The following is a 25,461-nucleotide window of genomic DNA, read 5'->3' as shown; positions in this document are numbered from 1 at the left end:
TAAAGTCAGAGATAGTGAATACCTCTGGGACTACGGAATAGCAAGCATTGTCTTCAAGGATTTTGTGGAGAAGCAGATGAGGGACATGGGCCCAAGTGAATCTGGGGAAATGCCTCTTGGGTCCAGAGATGCCTCTTTGTTGGGTCTGGGCAGTAAGTTTCCTGGTCACTGTCCTTGTTCTCCTGTGTTGGATTTTCCAATTCAGACAGTGCTTTTCCTGGCTTTGTCCAAGGTGTCTTACGGCCTCTGAGGTTGCCTAGCCATTTTAAAGTTTTACAAGGTGGCCTTGGTGAGGACTTAGTAAACCTTGGCAGCCTCGTGATGATTATTCATGTATGGGAATTTATATGGGAGTTGATCTTTTAATCCTTTGAAATTCTCTTGACAGACATTTGATGGAAATTAAATTGCAATTTAAGTGCACTTTTTCTGTAAATGCTGCCTAAAAATGTAACTGTATATAAATCAAAGGACCTGGCTAAATACCAACAAGATGCTAACTTTGTTAATGTACTATACTAACAAGTTCTCTTATCATTTCATAGTTATTTGTTATGGGAATGGTTCATAAATTTTAAAGTAACAAACATAAAGTATGTTTCCTTGCTAAACCAGTTTTTCTGTAAAAACAGAAAAAAATATATAATACTGAATTGTTTATTTTTCTCTCTATATATACATATATGCATATATATACATATATATTCATTTTTCTCCTTAAAAATTATAATTTAAATTTTAGGGTTTTAGACAGTAGAAATAAGGCAAGAACCCTAGTTTGAAAAACACTTGAGTTTATATGACCTCAACTAAATTAAATTTATTTAGGGTCCAATTTGCTTTTTGCAATTAACAGTTCAATATGACACAAAAAAGTATCCTAAAATCTACTAAAAAAGTTCAGGTGTTTTGACTCTGTATATTCAATCTAAGAGTTTATGTCAGAAAAAAATGTTTTGGTCCATTTTATGTACCTGATGTTAGGCATTGGGTAGCTCATTTTTAATTTATATTTATTTTTTGCTTTTAAAATGATTTATTTTATATTAGAGAAAGAACATTTGGGCATCAGGTTTGGATGAAAAATGTTAACAGGTTATAATTTACTAGGTACAAATTTCAAAAAAGACTTGTCCATTCTCACTAATGCAAGACATAGCATTTTACTAAGTTATTTCTAAAATTTTCCTTAAGTTGAGTTATTGTGTGTGGCTAAAGTGATAAAGGCTTTACTATAATTTTAAGTTAGCAGCATTAGAACAGTAGTAATATAATTATATCATTAATAAAAAAGACAAAAATACCTTTTAGTTTAAAAAAATATTATTAGCAGAAACTACATTAATGCAAGGGACATTTTCTTACACATAAAATGAAAAACCTAAACACTAAACAGTGCTAATAATCAGTGGGTGACAGAGGCATAAGTGAATATGTCACTGAGAATACATGTGAACATTATATAAAATATATCATTAGCTCCTTTTCAGCATAATCTAGCAATATCTTTTCTGATACAACCTACTTGACAACATTTCTCGCTCAGTGTCATACGGAACAGTCTCTTTTTTCTGGAATGTTTATCTAAACCTAAGTTTTTTAATTCTAAAAGACTTTTGTCTTCTGCTTCATTTTGTCTGTTAAGAATAATTTTCTTAAATTCTTCAAAGTTAAGATTCGAATCCTTTAATGCAGATTGTTGTAGCTCTCTCAGTGATGGTTGCCTCTCAGACAATGTTGCCTTCAGCTCCTGTGGCAAATTAGGAACAAATTCCAACATCATCTTTAAGATTTCTGCATCTTTGGTGATGGAGGATGGCATGGTTTCTGAGTTAAAAAAGAGGGGGAGGAGAAAAAATAATCATGTCAAGGAACATCTGGAAAACTATAAAATTTTGCAGAGACATAAAGGAAAGCATTGCCTAAATAGAATTCAATAATAAAAAAAATTCAGCAAGTTTCTGATATTTTTAAAACTTAGTTTATTATAGCTGGGCAGCTTAAAGTACTACAACATTAACAAGGTTCTGCTTTACTCCACCCAAACCCTTCGTCATCTCTCCTTATGTCCCCTTGATGCTTTCATCATAGCTCTTTTCTATTCCTGACACTTCTGAAGTCATCTTGATCATTACAAATACTCAGTTTGACCATGATTAATTTTTTATTATCTGAGAATTTTCTTCCATGACTAAGCAACTTCTGAATCATGATAGTAACACTTGAAAAGTATATTATTTTCAACTATTGAATGTTCCATGGTGGCAAGTTACTGCTTCAGGATAAATGTAAAAAAGCAGAACTTCCAGCTGCTTAAATTGAGTAGGCAGGAGATATGAGCCTCTGATGCTCCTTACACATCTATTTAATAATTTCTCTTTCATGGAGTATTTATTCCAAATGAATAGTATTTTACATTAAATAGATAAATGGGTTAAAGAACACTAACCAACAAATCACTGACTTTAAGAGATTATTATCTCTTGTGGTGTGTGTCTACTCACTAATGTTCTATGTGTGGTTTTTGTTCCAGTGTTGTAGATCATGAACTATGCAGGTTCTGTGTGTTCCCTCTGAAGAGAACCTGTTCTTTTCAGTATCCCAGGATGGACTTGGACTGGGAACCTTCAGGGACCAGCTGACATCTTCCTTCTTTATACCCATTCAATTCAGTTGAACATCCATTGACTTATTCCGTGTCTCTAGCACTGCCAGATAAGAGATATAAATAAAAAGAAAACATGTTTCCTGCCCTCAAAAAACTTTCAGGTAAATTCTTTCTTAACCTTATCTATCTTAATAACACACTTTTGAGTTGTAGCACCAAAAAATAGAAACACAGATGAAGTTTAAATTATAATGTAAACCTGGATCATATATTGCTGTTCTTCCATGGACAGCAAAACTGTTGTTTTCAACATATTAATAAGGTATTCCTCCTGAAATAGTGGAAACAATGAGGTCAAAAGATATAAATCGATGCATGGAAGATGGATTCCTATCTAACTGCAGATACCTACTGATCAGAGAAAACTATGCCCCCTCACCCAGGCAGGAATGATCTCCAGCTGGTCCACTTCCCATGAGTTCTGTTGTTATAAGAGTCTCAGTTAACTCTCTCTTCAGCCAACAACAAACTTGAATAGTTGGAGTTTTCACTGGAAAGAAAACAGCACTCTAACATTTTATTTTCCTCTTGATGCTTTCTCTCATTCAAGTTCTAAACTGGCACTAAGGTGAGAATTTATATCATTTTTTGGTAACCAGAGACTTTTACATTTTCCCTCAGTAGACATCATAAGTTGTATTTAGTCCTCATTAAAAGCTCTCCTTTCTCTAAAACTTTCCCTAGTTGGGCTTTATTGAATGCAAAGAAAAGCTGGTAGTAACTTTCCATATACTTAAAGCCAGTTAATGAAGCAGGCAAAACATTTATAGTTTCTATTATGTTTATTCATAGGTTATGGCTTTTGGCACATTTTTGTAATTTAAGAACTTTTAATTTTGAAATACTGTGAAATTGCAGAAAATTTAAAAAATATGACAGAGTTCCCATGTATCTTTTAAATAAATTTTTGGTAAGAACATTTAACATGAGATCTACCCTTTTAACAGAATTTTAAGTGTCCAATACACCATGGTTATCTATAGTACAATGTTATAAATTGGATTTCTAGAACCAATTTATCTTGCATAATTGAAATTTCACATATGATTATCATAAACTCCAATTTTTCCTCCTCACAGTCCTGGTAATGACCATTTATTCTTTGCTTCTCTGAGTTTGACTATTTTAGATACCTATAATAATGGAATCAAGCAATATTGGTCCTTCTATGGCAGGCGTTTTCACTTAGCATAATGTCCTCGAGGTTCATCCATGTCATTGCATATTTCAGGATTTCCTTTTTTAAGGCCAAATAATACTCCATTTTATGTATACACCACCTTTTCTTTATTCATTCATCTATGGATGAATGTTTAAGTTGTTTCTACATCTTGGCTATTGTGAATATTTCTTCAGTGAATATGGGAGTGATAATGTCTCTTTAAGATACTGATTTCAGTTCTTTTGAATAAATACCCAGAAGTGGGATTGCTGGATCATATGGTAGTTCTATTTTTTTTTTTTAGGAACCTTCACATTGTTTTCCATAATGGCTGTACAAATTTGCTTTCCCACCAACAGTATCATATACATGGATTTCAGTGTCTCCACATCCTCAACCACACCTGTCTTTTGTTTTTTGATAATAGCCATCCTGACAGATGTGAAGTGGTAGCTCATTGTTGTTTTGATTTCCATTTCCCTAATGATTAGTAATATAGAGCATTTTTTTTCTTGTATCTGTTGGCCATTTGTATGTCTTCTTTGGAGAAATGTCTGTTGAAGTCTTTAGCCCATTTTAACATTAGATTATTAGGCTTTTTTGCTATTGAGTTGTAGTAGTTCTTTATATATTTTGAAAATTAAGCCTTATCAGATATATGGCTTGCAAATATGAGCTCTCATTCCATAGGTTGCCTTTTCACTATTGATTATTTCCTTTGTGGTGCAGAAGTTTTTCAAATGATATAGCCTCATTTGTCTAATTTTGTTTTTGTTGCCTATGTCGTACTCTTTTATTAAAATTACTTTTTAAATTTGTTTTGAAACATTTGCAGTCGACAACTTAAGCTTCTGGAACCTAAAAGACCTAATCAATCTGAATTCATACATATGCTTCATAGTCACTGTATTTTGGACTAAAATCTCACTCACATAGTCGTTTTCTAATTAAAAATATCTATCCAGTTTTTAAAAGGGATGCAGTGAGTATTATTTCTGCACACATTGTGGGAAAAATGGCTAGCTAACAGTTCAATAATATAAAAACAAATAGAAATTATCTAATAATAGAGGTTTTATACCTCATGAATCACAAATTATTGACATGTAATTCCACAATGATTCTTGATTAGTAATTTAAACATTTCCCTTGATCCTCACTTGCAGGCAATGTTTTGTTAGATTATTTCCAGGTAATTATGTACTGAGCAGTGACAAATACAATTTTTTTTAGGGGTGGACCTGCACATGTGGAAGTTCCCAGGATAGGTGTTGAATCAGAGCTATAGCTGCTGGCCTACACTACAGCCACAGCAACGCCTGGTCCGAGCTCTGTCTGTGACCTACACTACAGCTCACAGCAATACCAGATCCTTAACCCACTGAGCTGGGCCAGGGATCGAACCCACGTCCTCATGGATACTAGTCCGGTTTGTTACCACTGAGCCCCAACGGGAACTCCAAGCAAAGTGACAATTTTTTTTTTTTTTTTGGTCCTTTTAGGGCCACACCCAGGCTAGGGGTCAAATCAGAGCTGTAGCTGCCAGCCAGATCTGAGCCTAATCTGTGACCTCTGCCACAGTTCATGGCAATGCCAGATTCTTAACCCACTGAGCAAGGCCAGGGATCTGAATCTGCGTCCTCATGGATGCTGGTCAAATTCATTTCCACTGAGCCACCAGGGGAACTCCCAAAGTGACAATTCTTGAAAAATGCTGTAAAATCACAATCTGTCTACATAAATAGAAATGTGGCCAAATATCTATATAAGTATAAATATACTCAGAAAACTATTTTTAAGCCACAATCTGGAGACAATCTAAATATCCACTAAGAATGGTTAAATATATATGGTAGATTTATGACATGGAATAGTAGTAAGAAATTTTAAATTATGTTTTTTGAGAATAACAGTGTGGGAAGTTACTCACAATATAATGTTAAATGAAAATGCAGGAGATAGACATACCTACCTCCAAATGTTAACATTGCTTTACATCCTTCATTTAATATAGATATTTTCATTTTCTCATTAGATTCACAAATTTTTTCCAAGTCTTTAATGTCTTTGAGTGCCTTTCATTTTCTCATTGTATTTATGTATATTTTTTGGTTTTTAATAATTTTAGAGCGTATTATTCATTCAGAAAAAGTGAAATAATGAAGCAAATATAATGCAATCCAGTCTTCCCTACTTTGAATCAGTAAATTCCTAAATTCTGTGGTACTCTTCTATAAATATTATACCAGAAATATGTAAAAACTTTCATTAAGTAAATCAATCTCTGATCAACAATGTAGAAAAGTAAAGTAAATAGCTTTATAATCCTGTTTGAAGTCCCATAAAAGGTAAGTAAATGTACTTAGTGTGCACAATTTTACATGAGGGTCAGTTCTATACAGGGTATGGACATAACCTATAAAATATAGTTGTGTTTTTTTATAAATTGTATATGTGTTATGAAATAAACAACAATTATTCAGAGTTGAGCTTGCCTTCTCTGAACTTATATAACCTGTTATACTGATTAGACTAGCCTACACCTCAGGAAAAGTTTCCATTGTTATTTAAACTTAGCTTCCAGTTTAGCTTTATAAATGCCTTATAACTATCAAAGCACTGGGTATTTTTAAAATCCAGATTTAAGCTGTAGTCAATTCTGAGATCTTGCTTTTAAAGAAAATGTATTACAGCATCCAAATGCTTGAAGTATCAATTAAGTTTTCAGCTATGTTTGTCTGAAGGGCAAACTTTCCTTGACTCTTAGTCCCCTTCAGTTTCTCTTGTAGGCCAAGTCCTTTTCTTCTTCCTCAGTCCTTTATTTCATTCATGAACTTCAGGACTCAGTTCAAAGAAGTGGGAGGTTAGGTTCTCCCCTTTGGTGAAGTTTACAAATAAAATAAAATTAAAGAATATGTTTTTGATGGTATGGGCCATAGCCCAACTTTTTTTTTTTTTTTTTTTAAACAAAGGAGAGAAAGACCATTAAATTTAAGGCCCCTTTTAAGTTTACTCTTTAGGGCACAGTCATAGGTCTCTGTCCTTTGCCTTTAGGTGCGCAGATGTATTCGATAACCAGCTCTCACCTCACTGTTTGAACCCTGGCATCTCAAGATGCCCTCCCTGTCCAGTTGCCCTATCCGCCCGCACACCTACAGGCAGGACTGAAACCTTGACTCTGGAATCTTTTGGACTGGGTGCGCCTGGCTTCCTGCGGGTCTTTGAGCACTTACCACTTCTGTGGTTTCCCCCTTCTTTCTGACTGCCAGGAGGTGAAGGGCGCCGGACCTCTTAAGTGAAGCTATTTGCTGTTCCTGATGCTTTCCCTCTTTCTGGTGAAATCCCCCATGAAATACTCGCTAGAAAGCAAGTTACGAGGCAAAAGCCCACACTTTTAGGCACCAACAGCTTCACAGTCAGGGCTGAGCGCTGGCAGCCAATTAGGTCTCGAGCCAGGTTCCGATTGGTCGGCAACTGGACGGCAACCAATGGGAAGTGTGGAGCAACCGGGGGAGCTCATACCTGCCGGGGGTCCAGTTTCCAGCTGAGGCTCTTCCAGGCTGAGAGCAGTTCTTCCCCAGGAGACGGAGCCACAGATCTCCACCCACAGACGGACTAATTCTCGGCCGCATGCCTTAATAAAATCGTTCGTACTCTGGCCTGGGATTTCTCTGGGAAGTTGGCTCAGGAGCAGCCAGACACCTAGGAGGTAGGAGAACAGGCGCGGCATCCTGGACCTGATCTCTTCTGCTCCAGGCGTTTCAGCCTTTCTCTAGATACTGCAGCTGCTGTAGCCTACTGGCTTGTGTGTGCCAATCCTGGCCCTTAGGCTGCTTTTCCCGCCTTGCTCCACCAGGCTTTTATAGCCCTCTGGCTGCCACTTAGACCTTGAGTCAAGTGTCCAAGCCCCACCTCTTTCCTCACCCATCTCTTTGAAATCCCTCCTCCCCTTCCATGGGCTCTGGATCATTCTTCCCAGCTTTCCTCCTTTTGCCCATCATTCTGTTCTTGGCCCTTTTACAGTTTTTTTTTTTTTTCTCTCTTAGTCTCAGACAATTTTGTATACTGACATAAAGTGAGTCAGTATTTGAAGTCTTTATTATAAAGCTAGGCATGGCCATTATGCTAAATTTTATGAACAAGAATAAAATTGAAATCATCCATATTCTCACAACCCAGCATGAATCTTGTAATCTAAGATTATAGTTAGATTAATTAGTACTGTCTGGTATATCAATCAAAGATATAATGAATGAAGGGATATATTGTTGACAAGAGAGGGAATACTTATGATTTTTTATCTAAGTCTTGGTGAAAACATTAAAATCCTCAGTATATTGCTTTAAGCTTGTACAGTATCCTAAGTTTACAGTACACTTTCTCCACCAACTTTCCTTCAAATCCTCTGGGATGTAGCTTGATTGTAACCAGTTTCTTGTATATTTGGATTTGAGATTGTATTCTGTGTGTTTGAGACTGGAGCCTCCAGGCAAGGCACACACCCACACACCAAGAGAGACAAATAAGCAAAGAAAAAAAAAGCAATGGAATCCCACCATTCTAGAAAGAATGTTTTCCTAACATAGTATACAGCACAAAAATTATATGTATATTTTATTTTTGCTGTATTCTGTGTTTGTTACATTTGGTGAGATAATTTTTAACACCCAATTTAGCTTGAAGAAGTTAGGTTAGCTCTGAATTAAAGTAAAAAGTTGGAGTTCTGGTCATGGCGTAGCAGAAAGGAATCCGACTAGGAACCATGAGGTTGTGGGTTCGATCCCTAGCCTCGCTTAGTGGGATAAGGATCCAGTGTTGCTGTGTGGCTCAGATCTGGCATTGCTGTGGCTGTGGTGTAGGCTGGAAGATATAGCTCCAATTAGACCCCTAGCCTGGGAATCTCCATATGCTGCGGTTTCAGCCCTAAAAAGACAAAAAGACAAACAAAAACAAATGTTAAATTAAAAAGTCAACAATCACTTAGTTACAAATACACTATCCTAATTAATATGAGAAGGAAATTTTATACCAGAAATTAATTAAGCTTACATTTATCAGTTTCTCATGAGAGTTTTAAGTATTCTTTAGGAGCATTTGAAGTATGTTAAAGATTGAAGAAATTATTTAAATGCTTATACTAGATGGTTGATCACAGATTATCTTTGTACCACTTAAAAACCAGTCATATAAGAAGGGCATGTAGATTTTGGGACTAGGATCCCTGCCCCAGAGACTGTGATGGGGAAGGGATGAGGGACGTGGGTTGGGGCAGGGTCTGAGGAGCTGCATTTTGTCTCTGGGACTACATCTTTGTCCTATCCAGGCTATAAGTTTCCTGGGCACTGCCTTTATTCTTCTGAGTTAAAATCTCCATTTCCATAGAAATTTGTTCTGGGTGGCAGACGCCTTCTGAGTTTCTGCAGTCCATTTTTTTTTTTTTTTTTTTTTTAGGGCCATACCCATGGCATATGGAAATTCCCAGGTTAGGGGTCAAATCAGAGCTGCAGTTGATGGCCTGTGCCTCAGCCACAACAATGCTAAATCTGAGCTGCATCTTTGACCTACACCACAGCCTGCACCAATGCTGGATCCTTAACCCACTGAACAAGGCTAGAGATGGAATGCATATTCTCAATGGATACTAGTTGGGCTCTTAACCCACTGAACTACAACAATAATTCCTCTACATTCCTTTACTGAATCCCCTTTTTCATAGCCTTCTACCTGCATCAGTCTCCAGCCTCCACTATATCTAATTGGTGTCAGCCAGTGGTTGTCAGAGAAATTCATTTTTTTAAAGATATGAGTATCTATTCCTTTATATTTCAACACTAATATCTCCACAAACTTTAGTTTTATGATAAATTGTCATTGTTTTCTCTGATCTATCAGTAGTAGACAACCCCATTCAATCTCCATGGTAATCAGTGTTTTGTTGGATCCATTTTGCATGTTTTAAAATTTTTTCTGTCATTTAATTGGGATTTGGGGATGGAGGGGAGGTGAACTTTTTGTAATTTTTCAAGCATCCTGGTTAGAAATCAGTGTTGACTCGATCTCTTAGAAATACAGTGTTTGGCATTTTTAAAATATTGATTTTTCCAATCCAGGAATATGGAATATCTTTCCATTTCTTTACATCTACTTTGATTTCTTTGATTAAAGTTTTATAGTTCTCGGCATATAGGTCCTTTACCTCCTTGGTCAGGTGTATTCCGAGGTATTTGATTTTGTGAGGTGCAATTTTAAAAGTATCGTATTTTTGTATTCCTTTTCTAATATTTCATTGCTGGTATACAGAAATGCGACTGACTTCTGAATGTTAATCTTATATCCTGCTACTTTGCTGAATTTATTAATCAGTTCAAGTAGTTTTTGGGTTGAGTCCTTAGGGTTTTCTATGTATAGTATCATGTCATCTGCATACAGTGACAGTTTTATCTCTTCTCTTCCTATTTGGATGAGTTTTATTTCTTTTGTTTGTCTAATTGCTAAAAAGACAACTTACAGAATGGGAGAAAATAGTTTCAAATGATGCAACCGACAAGGGCTTAATCTCTAGAATATATAAACAACTTATACAACCCAACAGCAAAAAAACCAATCAATCAATGGAAAAATGGGCAAAAGACCTGAATAGACATTTCTCCAAAGAAGATATACAGATGGCCAACAAACACATGAAAAAATGCTCAACATCGCTGATTATAAGAGAAATGCAAATCAAAACTACCATGAGATATCACCTCACACCAGTCAGAATGGCCATCATTCATAAATCCAAATAACAAGTGCTGGAGGGGCTGTGGAGAAAAGGGAACCCTCCTGCACTGTTGGTGGGAATGTAAACTGGTACAGCCACTATGGAGAACAGTTGGGAGATACCTTAGAAATCTATACATAGAACTTCCATATGACACCACAATCCCACTCTTGGGCATCTATCCGGACAAAACTCTACTTAAAAGAGACACGTGCACCTGCATGTTCATTGCAGCACTATTCACAATAGCCAGGACATGGAAACAACTCAAATATCCATCGACAGATGATTGGATTCGGAAGAGGTGGTATATATACACAATGGAATACTACTCAGCCATAAAAAAGAATGACATAATGCCATTTGCAGCAACATGGATGGAATTAGAGAATCTCATACTGAGTGAAATGAGCCAGAAGGACAAAGGCAAATACCATATGATATCACTTATAACTGGAATCTAATATCCAGCACAAATGAACATCTCCTCAGAAAAGAAAATCATGGACTTGGAGAAGAGACTTGTGGCTGCCTGATGGGAGGGGGAGGGAGTGGGAGGGATCGGGAGCTTGGGGTTATCAGACACAACTTAGAATAGATTTGCAAGGAGATCCTGCTGAATAGCATTGAGAACTTTGTCTAGATACTCATGTTGCAACAGAAGAAAGGGTGGGGGAAAAACTGTAATTGTAATGTATACATGTAAGGATAACCTGACCCCCTTGCTGTACAGTGGGAAAATAAAAAAATTATTAAAAAAAAAAAGAAATACGGTGTTTGTGCTTTTACTTCAGGTTATCATGCTGCTTTATCCAGAAAGAAATAAACAGTGAAGAGAAATTGGAGTCTTCAAAAAGTCTTCTTTTCATCAAACTTTTGGAAATCTCTTGGTTAAGAGATTTTGAAAAGTTAGGTAACTTCATTATTTTCTTTTTATTTCTGCACAGATAATAATGTATGCGCTAAGGGAATGTTCGGAAAGAATCATGCCACAAGATAGATCCCTGTGAATAGGGATCTTAATTCTGTTGACTGATTACACATGCTTATCATAAAGTATTGGGGACTCAATAATAGGTCCCCATATACACTAGTTTTGTTAATCAGCATAAATGTTAATGTACTGAGTCTCTAATTAAGGCCCAGTATTATATGTTGCCTTGACATTTGGTGAAACTAGGAAGGACTTAAATGGCTTAAGCACAAGTTCCCTTTTCTATCATGCTCTCACAGAGTCCCTTAGTCCCTCCTCATCAAGAGGTCCAGGCACAACTCCTGCTTATCTCTGAGTAATGGATTTTATTTCCCTACCACCCAGGGAATTATTCAAAGTAAAATACATTCTCTCATAGTAACCAGGTTTACCTCACTCTCTTGATACTACCAGGCCTGCCTCTTACAGTCTCTGGTATTTATTCTGTTTTGAGTGCAACTCCCATGTAGCCTTGTGTGACATGCTATGTCTTTGTACTCTGAGAGTATATGTGACTAATAAATTTCTGCCAACCTCATTTCTCCACTGTTGGATGTCAAATGTTGAGTATGGCCATCCCCATAATCCTGGGATGGAAATTCCCTCTCTTACCAATGGGGTGGATAGGAGGAAAAAAATTGGCATCATGAACAGGATGGCTCAGTTATCGCTTGTTCAGATTTAATGAACTTATCTTGGCTAACTGATTGGCTCCATGTTATGTCAAAGGCCACTTGAAACAGAACTACCAATTGCTGCAGGCTTATGCTTTAGGCATAATTTGTGTCTCTGTCAATATTTCTAACTCTTCCCACCTTAAAATACTTTCATTCCCAAGGCAAGAATTTTGGTTAATTTATTATACCACAGTTTTACATGTTGTTGTTTTTGGTCTCTGTTTATCAGGTCTCTTAGGCACCCACCTGCAAAGGTGGGTACAGCTAACCTTAACTGTTGAGTACTAGTTACCGAGGAACCAGCTAGAACAATCTGGCCACTGCATCTAGCCTGGTGATTATAACTGGCAGATTGTGGGCAGCCATTTGGTTATTGTTTGTGATTATACAGCTCTGGGATAGGCTCAGAGATGGCCCTCTCTGAAAAGGAAGGAGACCACTACCCCAGGGAGAAGTAACCACAGTGCTCCGCTTCCTTAAGAATTTTTGCTCAGGCAAAAGTAGTGCCTGTCTCTTGTGCTACTGCTTCCCTTGCTTCTATCACAGGCACTCTTTTGACTGCCAAGTGTATCAAGGTGCACAACCATGGAGGCCTGTAGCCAGGTGCTGAGGAGGAAAGAAAAGCAGAAGAGCATTTGGTATCAGCACTTCCCAGAACACTGGAAGAGACAATTCAAGTGCTTTCTTGTTACATAATCCCTAAGCAGTGCACCTCAGTTTTGCTTATTGTTGCTAATTATCAGGATGCCAAAGGGCTAGTCTGACAATCACAGAGCTTAATGGCCCTCAAACAGGTCATAGACAAAAATCGCCTTCTTGGCTGTGGACCCTGACTCCTAGGAGATTGACTAGATTCCCTGGAGGAAGAGGTGGCCACCCAAAGCCTAGCTGCTCGGCTTCTGAGCTTTTCGTACAACCACCATGAAGATCTGTACTATGGGTGATTGGACTGAAAGCTGTGAGTTTTTGCAACTAGATATATAAAATGTTCTGAGGGAAACTGAAAAGGGTGGGGGGAGCCAGTAGGTGAGGTGCTATAGTTCACATACCTAATAAGAAGACAACACAGCAGAACCTTTATTTTATTTATTTATTTATTTATTTATTGTCTTTTTTGCTATTTCTTTGGGCCGCTTCCGCGGCATATGGAGGTTCCCAGGCTAGGGGTCGAATCGGAGCTGTAGCCACTGGCCTACGCCAGAGCCACAGCAACATGGGATCCGAGCCGCGTCTGCAAGCTACACCACAGCTCCACCACAGCTCACGGCAACACCAGATCGTTAACCCACTGAGCAAGGGCAGGAACCGAAAACACTACCTCACGGTTCCTAGTCGGATTCGTTAACCACTGCGCCACGATGGGAACTCCACAGCAGAACCTTTAAATACCTTTTCTGTTGCTACTGCTACCTATGGTTCTGTCACAACAAAGATCCAAATCCTCAGGATTATAAGGAAAAACATCCATAACATCCCTGTGGCATAGTAAAGGAGTTAATTCAAGTGTAACTTAAGCCTGGGGTCCTTAAGCCCTAAAACCATTGCAATGGAAGTGACCCCTAAGTCTGATGACACTGATTTGAGACTCTGGAGGAAGAAAGTTATAAATAAGAGCAGTGTAGAGAACCCCCCCCCCAAAAGTATATCTAATGACCAACCAAAAAAGGGAGAGGGAGAAGGAAAAACAGACGGAGGATGGGGAGGAGGAAAAGAAAGGAAGGAAAGAAGGAGGGAGAGAAGGAATCTGGTTACAGGAAAAGGAAGAAAAAAATAACTGAAAAGAGGTCCATAATTTGACTTAATTGGAAGTACAAATTTACTCAAATAACATATACAGCAAAGAGATAAACCTGTGCTAATTGACTCTTGAACCTCAATAACATCTAGTGAAGTGCAACAATTGGCAAACTTTCGTGGACTTAATCAATACTGAATCTCAAATTACAGTTATAACTGAGGATCCCTCTAAATATTAACATCATACCCACTATGATCCTAGGGGTGTTAAGCGCACATAAAACAGAGCACCAATAGGTATGACCAACCATTACAACTATCGTTTTTCCTAAATTCCCCATGGTACCCATTGCCCTAAAATAAACTTTAGTAAGCATAGATGTTCTGACCTAATGAGTGATAAATTAAGTCTTTGGCACTTACAAATTGGCTTGACAAAATGGGACCCCATTGACCACCTTTTCTCCCGAATTAAAATAGCTAATGTGGCCTAATGCAAATTAAAACAGGGCCTTCAAGGATTGAAGCTTATAAGATCTTAGGAGGGAAGGAGTGATTATCCTCCCTGTTTATCCATTTAGTAGCCCAATTTGGCCTGTTCTTAAACTCAGAATGGATGAATGAACCTCATAGTAGATTATTGCAACCTTAATGTTGTTGTCCCATTCATTAAGGCTCCAGTAGCCAATGCCCAATATTTTTGAAATTACTGACTTCATCTTATCAGCAACTGGTGAATATTTTGCTATTTTAGATTTAGTTAATGTATCTTATTCAGTGTCTCTTTCAGCAACCTCTCAGCTGAACTTTGCCTATACCTCTGAAGGGATACAAAGCAAAGGTACCTCAGCAGACTTGCTATTGTACACAGTCTTTGCAGGCAAGATCTTAACATCCACCTTCCTCTAGGAGCACAGGTATGACATCACTTTGATGACATTTTCTGAGAATATTTATTTGACATGCTCATTAAGAACATACAAATATTCACAAACAGCTCACAAAAGGAGTGGGCTTTCACCCACATATAATGCAAGGCCCCACTACCCCTTTTAAATTCCTGAAAATTGTTTCATAAAGTGAGGGCTTCTCCATCCCTCACACTGTCAAGAAACAGCTATTGACCCTCTTAACACCCACAATATTGATGCAAATACAATTTTTTTTAATCCCTTGTTGGGTTATGGAGTCAGTATATTCCTGATATACAACTTTTACTTAATCACACTGATGCTGTAACTTCAGCCAAATGAAATGGGCCCCTCTCCAACAAAAAGCTTCAGAATCAGTCCAATTTGAAATCAAAGAACATTCCTGTTCGTGCCTTCTGAGACACATTCATTATAGAGGTTTTAATAACCTCTTGTGCCTCCTGGAGTCTCTGGACCACCTACGTTGGTAATTGCCCGTGGTATTCTGATGCAAGAAACTGCCCTCCTAGGCCCTATACTATACACCATTAGAACAGCAATTGGTAGCCAATACTGTTCTCTCCTGGAAATGGAGGATCTTATAGATCTTGGTCCTGTGACCCTCCATACCCAGCTGCCAATCTGTCTTAAGTCATGGAAGCAGTATTCCACAAGTTCATTGCTATAGAATAGACCACACCTGGACCTGAAGAAGGAGGTGGCTATCCTTGTCCTCAAACACTTGCCAGATGGCATGATTCTAGAAGAGGGCACCCCCTCCCAGACCCTTTGGCTACCTGGAAAGTCCCTTGGGATCAAATGAATGAACTTCAATGGGAGTAGTATACTTTATGAATGGTATCATCTCTTAACTTGGATGTCCCTTATAAAGGACTGGATCCATTCATCAGCACAGTTGGCCCAACTTCAGGTAGCACTGGATGCCTTGGTCAATAAATGTCTCCATCTGCACATTTTTACAAGCAATTTGGCAATTTTGTAAGAGTTGCACCAGGACACTGCTTATCCTCATCCCTCATATTATAGAATTTTTTTCTTGAATAGGATAACTAATTCTTCAGATTAGCCAGTGATCCATGGCTCCCACTCTCAGCCTGGGCCTTTACCTTAGCCCAAAGTTTCACCAGAGTTGTAGCACATTAGAATCAGCTGAGGAGCTTTAGCAACTCCTGATGCTTATGTTTCATGCCAAGACAATTAAATTGGTATATCTTTGTGTGGGAACCAGGCATTAGTATCTTTAAAGATCCCTAGTGGTCTACAGTACACCCAGTAGTTGGTAAACTACCATGCAACCCCTACCCAAAGACTCTGGTGAATGATTTTGGGAATAATTACACTGAATTTGTCACTTTTGAAATTCTGAAGAAATTGATAAAATTAGAATTCCTAAATATGCCAGTCTTCAGCATAACTGAATTATGCAATACTTTAAATGTGTTATAAAGGACCAGTATCAGTTATTTAAGGATATGCTAATTAATATGGTAAAAAACAAATGTGTATGTATGGAAATGGAAATATATTTTCCATGTAACTAGAACTTCCAGGATTCTAGCAAATGTTTTATAGAAACACATTAATTACTTAAATCTATAGCAATGAAATACATGAAAAATTAGTATGAAAATGTTTAGTCATGAATTCAGAACCTGAACAATCACACTTTATTCCTTCCTACTTGACTTTCAATATTAATATTTTATTATGCAGACACATCAAACATCACTTACAATCTGTGTATATGTGAAGAAATTAACAGGTTATATTTTTACTTACTTTCACCTGGCTCAACATACCCAACCTTGAAATATCTCAGAATAATCCTTATTAACTGTTCTCAAATAATTCTTAAGCACTTATTAGTATGCTAGAGATGACATATTAAGGCTTTAGAAAAACATATAATTCTGTTTCTATTCAAAAAGTATTAATTTCATAGCAACATTTCAACAAAATTGTAAATTGTAAATTACCCTTCTTATAAAAAGAAGTTTCTACTTTTTTATGTTAATATTGATTGATAGATGTGATTGGCTGTATATGTATTTTTTTCAATAAGGAGGATACCCAGAAGCATTTGACAAAGGGAATCATTCTAAACTAAGCTAACTAGTGGAGAAGAAAATTGATTAAGAAAAGTTGTGGGCATTTATATAATGAACTGTCTTAATCTATGATTCAGTGGTTTCTAACAAGTAATTTATTAATTTTTTGATTTATTAATTTTTGATGAGATTGCTCTTTCTGATCTTTGGTGTGTATAGAATATCTTTTCATTTCATCACAATGAATGGAAAGATTTCTCACTTATTTCCAGGGTGTGTCAAATGGTCTCAATAGCCAGCTGTTTTAAATGCCTAGGACCAGTTTTCTCTGAACATCCCATTTTCCTGCTTTCAGGGTTTTTTTTGTCCTCGTATCCAGATACCTCAAATTTTGGATTTTCCTAGAGAGCCATGATTTCAGTTTTATTTCTTTTCTGTAAATATCATTTGTTTAGTACATAACTAAATGTTAGTTGAATTTATATCTTTTGTGTGATGTTTCATCTAAATGTTATCAGACACATATGGTCCTTTATCACTTACTCTTAGTTTTAGTTCTCGAAGATGTTCACTGTGTCCATAGAATCGTCATTTTCAGAGAATAAGGTAGACTGCTTAACAGAGAAGGGTTTGCTGTCAGCTATCAGTTTCTCTTATGTAAAAGTTTAACTCATCAAGTTCTAGGGTAGAGTGAAAATAGAAATATGTCTATGGAGAGTATGTCTATTTTTATGAAATATGTCTATTTTGGAGAATGTCGATAAACATAAAACAATAATATTAGGGGATATTAAGTGCTTGTCACCTGCCAAGATTTTATCTGCATTATCTCATTTTTATCCCTCTCATTCTGACATGAGTAATATTTATAACACCAAACTATGAGTGAGGTGATAAAGGAATGGAGATTTAGTCACATGTTATATAGGTAAGATTCAGAATTGCTTTTTCAGAGATCACACAATTAGTAAGAGTCTATGGTGGGACGCAAGAAAAGACTTCAAATAGGTCAATGCTTTCTCTACCACACCAAAGTGTCATCTACACTTACACAGCAATGATACATTGGTTTGATTTTTGAAAATTAACTATACTTTGGATTTTTAATAATTAACATAAGTGTATATATAACACACACCTTCATTCTTTGAAGCTGAAGCATATTTCTAACCATTAATAATTCCTTCACCCTCTTAAAGCAAATCAACAAGTTTAAAATACCAGTTAATAAAATTCTGCCCTACTTAAGATCCTTGTGGAGGAACATGGGTTCTTCCTGTTTATCTTTTGTAAATTAGGGGGCTTGAGAAATGAATTAATGAAAAGAATAGGCCATAAAGAAAATGTTTAAGTATAATTTTTAAATTATGTCATGAATAATATTTTCATTTAGTATATAGGAAAATACCAATCAAATGTTGGTATATTGCACATATGAGACATGATCATTGCCAAAACAGTTGAAAGTGTAGTTATTTTTTTTCTAAAACAATTTTGAGATTCATATCTCTCATATGATTCCAAACTAAGTAACTAAATGAGGATCTGAAGCACCAGTGAAATAGTTTTAAAATTATACAGTTTATTTTCGAAAATGTTGATATTTGAGTTTGAAAGATAAATTCTCTTCCTGGAATATATTTTTAAAACACAGTATCTTTTTTATTGCTCAATTTTTGCTTTCAGTCACCTTTTAATATGGTTTCTTAAAATGGGTGAAATAGGAAGTCTTATTACTTGAAGGGATAACAGTGGAAATTGATATAAGCTGAGTACCTTTTAAATTAGTGTTTTATATTACTGCAATCAGTGGCAATCTTTCAGTAATCATCTGTTAATTTTGTATATCTGGGAAGCTAAAAAGCAATGGTTATTCACCGCTTTGGGGAAAAATATAGGGTTTTTTTGTCTTTTTTTTTTTGAGGGGGGCCACACCTGCGGCATATGGAGATTCCCAGGCTAGGGGTCTAATAGGAGCTGTAGCCACCGGCCTACGCTACAGCCACAGCGATGCCAGATCCTAGCTGCATCTGTGATCTACACCACAATTCATGGCAAGGCCCAATCTTTAACCCACTGAGTGAGTCCAGGGATCGAACCCACAACCTCATGGTTCCTAGTCAGATTTCATTTCTGCTAAGCCACAATGGGAACTCCAAATATAAATTTTAAACAGAAGGGAATCTAAATGATTAAAATATAAATTCAAACCAGTAGTTTTTAACTAGGAATGATTTAGAGACATCTTTTTTGTCCAGCCAGGATAGAAGGGTCTTGCTATTGTTATCTGGTGGGTAGAGCTCGGGAATGCTGCTAAACATCCAACAGTGCATAAGGCAGTCCCCCAAAGAATTATCTGGCTCCAGATGTGCTGAGGTTGAGAAACCCTGGATTAAAGCAACAGAATTGTTTCATTTACACTATTAAAATTATATACTATTAGAGTTATTCAAATAATTACAAATGCTGAAATAGTGATGCATTTAATAAATAAACTTATGAAGCTAATGGTCTAGCATATATTGGTGAGTTCTAAACTATGTTGCTTTAAAGCTGGTGTTTAGACCCAAGTTCTCAATTAATTGGCAAAGTGCTAGATATTCAAATATTTCAAGCGCCAACACACTTCTTGAGGTATTTGCATCCTATTTGGAAACTGGTCAGTGGTACAGGACTCAGTCTTCTTCTGTTGGGGAGGGGGTTCCTTAGTTACCAGAGGCTTTGTTCCTTGGTTGCTTTGGCCTTGAAGTCTGGCTCTCTGCTTACTGGCATTGCTAGAACTCACTGGAGTACTTTTCCAATTAGCTTGGATACTCTTTAATGAAAACCTCTGTATCTGACTTCTAAATAAAAGGATCTGGCCTGTAAGATCAATACCATTAACATATAATTTAATGTAATTTTGTTTCAAAAAGTCTAAATATATATACTAGATGATCAATGTTAAAATTCAGTTAATTCACTCTTCCTCTTCCCTTCTCTTTCTGAATAATGCTTTGCTAAAGCCATTTGGAAAGGCAGAGCAAAGGAAGGTCTGATAATGTCAGGGATAGGGGAAGGCTGTTGTGGCTCAGTAATGATTGTTGGAACCTGAGACGAATGAAGAGGGCATTGACACAGGGAGCAGAGAAGAAGAAAGGTGGTCTAGTGAGATGAATATGGTCCTGAACTGGTCAAGAAGGGTTTCTGCGCAGTGAGGCAGGCTAGTGTGTCAGCATGTAAGTGGGATGAGGAACACTTCTATCTGTGTGATGGTGGCCAGTATGAGTGGTTGGAGCTCAGGCAGGGTATGTAGGAGGGTTTTCTGGCAAGGGTGCTGAAACTGAAGCAGGCTGAGATATTAAAAAGAAAATGAAGTAATTCTGATGGAAAGTTATTAACAACCAGGAATTTTGTACCCAGCCAAACTATCAATCAAGTGCCAGAAGAGAATAAAGTTATTTTTAGGTATATAGGGTCTTAGCATTTTTCTTCCATTCATTTTTTTTCTGGAAGCTACAGGAGGATGAGTTCCAGCAAAGGAGAGAACACCACATAGAATATAGGAAACCAATCACTCAACACAGGAATCAGGAAGAAAGTACCCTCACCATGGTGGCAAAGGGAAAACTCAGGATGAGAGCTGAGTATCAGATGTAGAGGGAAAACAGTCCAGGTGAGAGCAGGTCAGAAGTCTCCAAATTTCTTCAAGAAGAAGATACCTCATTGAATCACTGATGTGAATGAGTGTCTTTGGTGGAGATTTATAAACCAACAAAGAATTTGAGGTTAAAGAAGTGATAAACATAAAACAACAGGACTAATTCCAGAGAAAGCAGGAAGCTGAGCAAGAAAGAGAAGGTAATTATACTTTATTTCATGGCACAACTGTGAAAAGTGTTTTCATCACCATTGTAATATAAACACTGAATACTGATCTAAATAAAATGATTACATGGAGTTCCTGTTGTGGCTCAGTGGTTAGCGAATCTGACTAGGAACCATGAGGTTGCGGGTTCGATCCCTGGCCTTGCTCAGTGGGTTAAGGATCCGGTGTTGCCGTGAGCTGTGGTGTAGGTTGCAGACGAGGCTCGGATCCCGCGTTGCTGTGGCTCTGGTGTAGGCTGGAGCTACAGCTCCGATTAGACCCCTCGCCTGGGAATCTCCATATGCCACGGGAGTGGCCCAAGAAATGGCAAAAAGACAAAAAAAAAAAATGATTACAGAACAGTACTGGAAAGGTGAGAGGATGGGAAGGATGTGATGTGGCAATTGTGGTGGAGATAGTAGGGTGGGAGAGCCAATTTTCCATGATCTAAATAATATGTCAGGTAATAATATCAAAAATATTTTGAAACATTAAAAAGTAACTACACTGGAATGTTACTTAGAGATGTCAAGTTAAACAAAGTAGTAAAATTGGTAACTAAAATATGAGTGCTTTCAACTACTTCCTATTCAGTCTGAGTGGATCTGACTTACAACTTCTAGCCTCTGCATCTCTTATTTGAGAGTTTTCTCTGGCATTTAGATCCCACTTTGCCTGAACACCATATATACTGCAGAAATAAAACACCAAGTACTGCCCTTTACCTGTTGGGTGATAAATACCCCAGCTCTTATGCTACATGGGTGGGATAACTCTGGCCTGAGGGGAGGATGTGTTCTAGACCATTTCTGAGTTCTTTAGCAGTGTTATGCTGCGGTTGCCCACAGAGGTAACTTCTTGGGTCAGACCTTATTTATGGGCTTTCTTTTCTGTTCTATCTTACCTTCCCATTTCCCCACATGTGTTTTGGGGACCATCTCCCAAATAAATGAGTTGATCAAGTCATTATTACAAAATTTGCCTCAAGGAGATCCTATGCTGACGCAGTTAAAAGAGAAAAAAGTTAACCTCTCTGAGAAAAAAATGGAAGGGAGAACAGAATATCTTAACTATGATTCCTGAGCCTTTTCAAATTTTTTCTTTTCCTAAAATTCTCCTATTCTAGTAGGAAATTGATGTCCCTGTTTTGATGAATTGCTAAAGATAATTTTTGAAAGTCAGAAGCTGAGAAGAACCCCCTTTGCCTACCCAGTTAGACTTTCAGGCTGTTTGAAAGGTGGAAGGCTTGTCCTAAGCCTCCATTTTAGACAAGGAAACTGGCTGGATGGTCAGCCCAACACCCTTTGTTTTCCACAGGTGTTGAATTAAGAGAAGTAACTATCCATAACCATAAACTGTATTCAAACCCCAGGTGTCTTTTTTTATTACTATTAATTTGAACTAGGTAGCATTAGTTTTAGTTCCTCGAAGATGAAAATAAAAGCATTCCAGAGGCCAGTTTTTGGTATTATTTTAGAAATATGTGAAGTTGTCATGTATCTTAGAATTCATATTAGGTTTCTAGCATTCTCTCGCCCCACCCCCCACCCCCACCCCACCTTCCCCTTCCCTTCCCCTCCTCTCCTCTCTCTCTCTTTTTCAAAATCACCTTAGTGGATAGAGTTGATTCTGCCTTCTCCTCAAGTCACATCTTCATCAGCAGTACATTAATGGCATGGGGATAGTGAGAACAACCCCAACCATATTATCCTGACATCCTGACAGTTTTTCACAGACTTCCCTTAACAAATTTCAATGTCTACCAATACCTCTAATTCATTGACTTTCAATACATTCAGCAGCTGTTTCCTTACAGTTTTTTGAAACCTTCAACAAGCTAGATCTTTGGTTGTCAGTCTTAAATGGGACATAACTTCATATGGGCACATCCTTAATTCTGTTCTCCCAACACCAAATGAAATGTAAAAATCAACTCGGACTCAAGGTCTACCAGTCCTTTAATTCCAGGCAGAGCAGAAATACCCACAAAGTGTCACTGACCACAGATGAAATCCTCCAAGAAAAAAAGTAAAAAGTTAGCATTCCATCATTCAACCCCATGACACTTCTTGTGAACCAAAAATGTAATCCAAACCTCAGACTCAGCAGTGCCTCTAAGTCTTTATCAGTGGGATAGATTTTCAGTTGCTTTTGTCTGTGGTCATGAAGAATTTTTGCTGCCCCAGCCATTACTGTCATCTAGGTAGCCAGGGGAACAAGTTAGCACAGCAAAATAAATTGGCCTTTGGGGGGATCCCATGGGTGACTTTGGCTCAGCTCCCTGAATCAAGACAGTAACCCTGGTAGCCATGCTTGAGCTGTCTACTGAGAGAGGCGTTTGAATCAGCTCTCGCTATTTATGAGGACTATACTTCCTTGGTCCTCATTATTTTCTAGGCCTTTCTCACTTCCCTTTCCCTGCACCTGGCCAGTCTAGGCTTCCTGACCTACCTGTAGCCCAAGTAATGCTTCAACATTCATAAACTCAAAGATTGTCCTAAAGTTACATATAGAAAAACCAGCAGAGATGCTCAATAATTAGCCCTGAATATTAGAAAGCATTTTCTGCAAGTTGGAGAGTTGGTAGTATGTAGGGTATTCCTGAAATCTCCTATGGATATCCACAAGGCCAAACCTAAGGGAACATTTCGAACCCTCTCACAAAACAGACACACTCCACGGTCAAGAGCCACCACACCGCCTGAGTAACAGCCTTTATTGAAAAAAATATTTTCTCAGCAAGAATTTGTTCTTTTCCCAGAATAGTGGAGTAGAAAAACTATCTAGGGCTGGCTAGGTCTCTAAAATATCATATTTGAACATACAGATGTTAAAATTGTTGAAGTCAGGGGGCAGGAGAAAAAAATTGTCTAAGTCTATAAGATATCTTAATTTCAGATTGCTCATATATGCATACATCACCATAGATTATTTTTGTAATCTGAATTTGCTTCCTCCTCCTCATCTTCTAACTCACACCTTTCTAACACCACTTTATGACATTTCCTATAGCTCTGAGACTGTCTATACGGGATAGTTTTTTTTTTTTTTTTTGTCTTTTTGCCATTTCTTGGGCCGCTCCTGCGGCATATGGAGATTCCCAGGCTAGGAGTCTCATCGGAGCTGTAGCTGCCAGCTTACACCAGAGCCACAGCAACACGGGATCCGAGCCACGTCTGCAACCTACACCACAGCTCACGGCAACGCCGGATCCTTAACCCACTGAGCAAGGCCAGGGATCGAACCCGCAACTTTATGGTTCCTAGTCGGATTCGTTAACCACTGAGCCACAACGGGAACTCCGATACGGGATAGTTTTTAAAAATTATTTTTGATTTTGACTTTGGTTGCCATTGTCCTTTTAGAGGCAGGCAGCATGTTAGAGAAAATTTTTGCCAAGGATATGAAACACCAAAGTTTGAGTAGAAACTATCATTACCAGATGTGAAACTTTAGGTAAATCACTTAGGGCCTCCATTTGCTCAACAGTAAAATGGGGGCTTAGACTAGACCATTTTTTGTTTGTTTTAGGGCCACACCACAGCATATAGAGGTTCCCAGGCTAGGGGTCAAATTGGAGCTGTACTTGCTGGCTTACACCATAACCACAGCAATGCTCAATCTGAGCCATGTCTGCGACCTACCCCACAGATCACGGCAATGCTGTATCCTTAACCCACACTTAGCAAGGTCAGGGATAGAACCCATGTTCTCATGGATGCTAGTCGGGTTTGCTAACCACTGAGCCATGATGGGAACGCCCACACTAGACCATTTCTAAAAGTCTTCCTCAGAGTTCAGTAGAAACAAATCTGACTAGTATCCATGAGGATGCAGGTTCAATCCCTGGCATTGCTCAGTGGGTTAAGGATCCAGCGTTGTGGTAAGCTGTGGTGTAGGTCTCAGACATGGCTCGGATCTGATGTTGCTCTGGATGTGGCTCAGGCCAACGGCTATAGCTCCAATTCAACCCCTAGCTTGGGAACCTCCATACTCTGTGAGTGCGGCCCTAAAAAGCCAAAAATAAAGTCTTCCTTCTTTCTTTAAAATCTTAACAGTAATTTTGGTATTTGTCATTAAAGCTGTTTTGAGTAGATTGGGGGCACTGCCATTAATCTTTACAAAGTGTACGTAAGTACTACACCATAAAGAACCCTTCAGTATTACTAATAAACACAAACTGAGTTGAGTGAAACACCACATAGACTGTATCTTTTTGTAATTTTAGTTCCCAATTCTCTTATTTAAATATGAATCTAAAATATTCAAAACACCTAGGTGCTGTGATGTCAAAAACTGAATTTTTACCATTATGATATTACTTTAATAAAGTGACTTCTGGGAAGGATCATTCTGCAGCAGAGAATTTCTGGACCCATATTTATTTCCTTCAAACCATGACTTAACCTCCGCATACACTTCATTGCTTTGGTTAAGCCAGCAGTGTCTTGGGAAGAGATGGATGACTACATGGAGTGAGGATGAGATTTTGCACTCCAGTTTTGTTCCTAATCACTGACAAAGACATTGGCTAATAATGGTATTATATTAACCTCTAAAACATTATACAAAATCAGTTTATAGTTTCATATCCTACTTCTAATATACTTTCTCAGAATAAGTTCTTCATTCTTTTTGTAATGTCATAGAAATC

General features: G+C 37.8%; 2 protein-coding genes across 13 annotated transcripts in view; one reads left to right on the top strand and one right to left on the bottom strand.

The window, feature by feature from the left end:
- The window catches only part of CD274 (CD274 molecule), a 132,637-nt gene that overhangs the window by 21,642 nt on the left and 85,534 nt on the right, over positions 1–25,461 (top strand). Inside the window, exon 3 of one of the 11 annotated variants that reach the window (XM_085011674.1) lies at positions 11,388–11,506. The exons of the other annotated variants lie outside the window; for them this stretch is intronic. The gene's annotated coding sequence lies outside the window, so the exon portion shown is untranslated. The remainder of the gene's footprint in view (positions 1–11,387; positions 11,507–25,461) is intronic. 11 annotated transcript variants of the gene reach the window in all.
- Positions 1,303–7,560, bottom strand: RLN2 (relaxin 2). 2 transcript variants are annotated; one of them, NM_213872.1, is given in 2 exon segments: positions 1,303–1,827; positions 7,353–7,560. In NM_213872.1, coding segments are annotated over 2 exon segments (549 nt in total). In that variant the 3' UTR covers positions 1,303–1,486.

Source organism: Sus scrofa, chromosome 1, assembly GCF_054392235.1.
Source record: "Sus scrofa isolate SSC_HxYL_T2T_F1_AM1 chromosome 1, Sscrofa_HxYL_maternal_Yorkshire_Landrace_v2.0, whole genome shotgun sequence".
NCBI lineage: Eukaryota > Metazoa > Chordata > Mammalia > Artiodactyla > Suidae > Sus > Sus scrofa.
The sequence above is the reverse complement of the archived record's forward strand: the minus strand, read 5'-3'. Positions and strand labels throughout refer to the sequence as shown.

Bases quoted from the DNA above. Each gene is read 5' to 3' on its own strand.
- RLN2 (XM_021082276.2), bottom strand. From the start codon at position 1,822: ATGCCATCCTCCATCACCAAAGATGCAGAAATCTTAAAGATGATGTTG.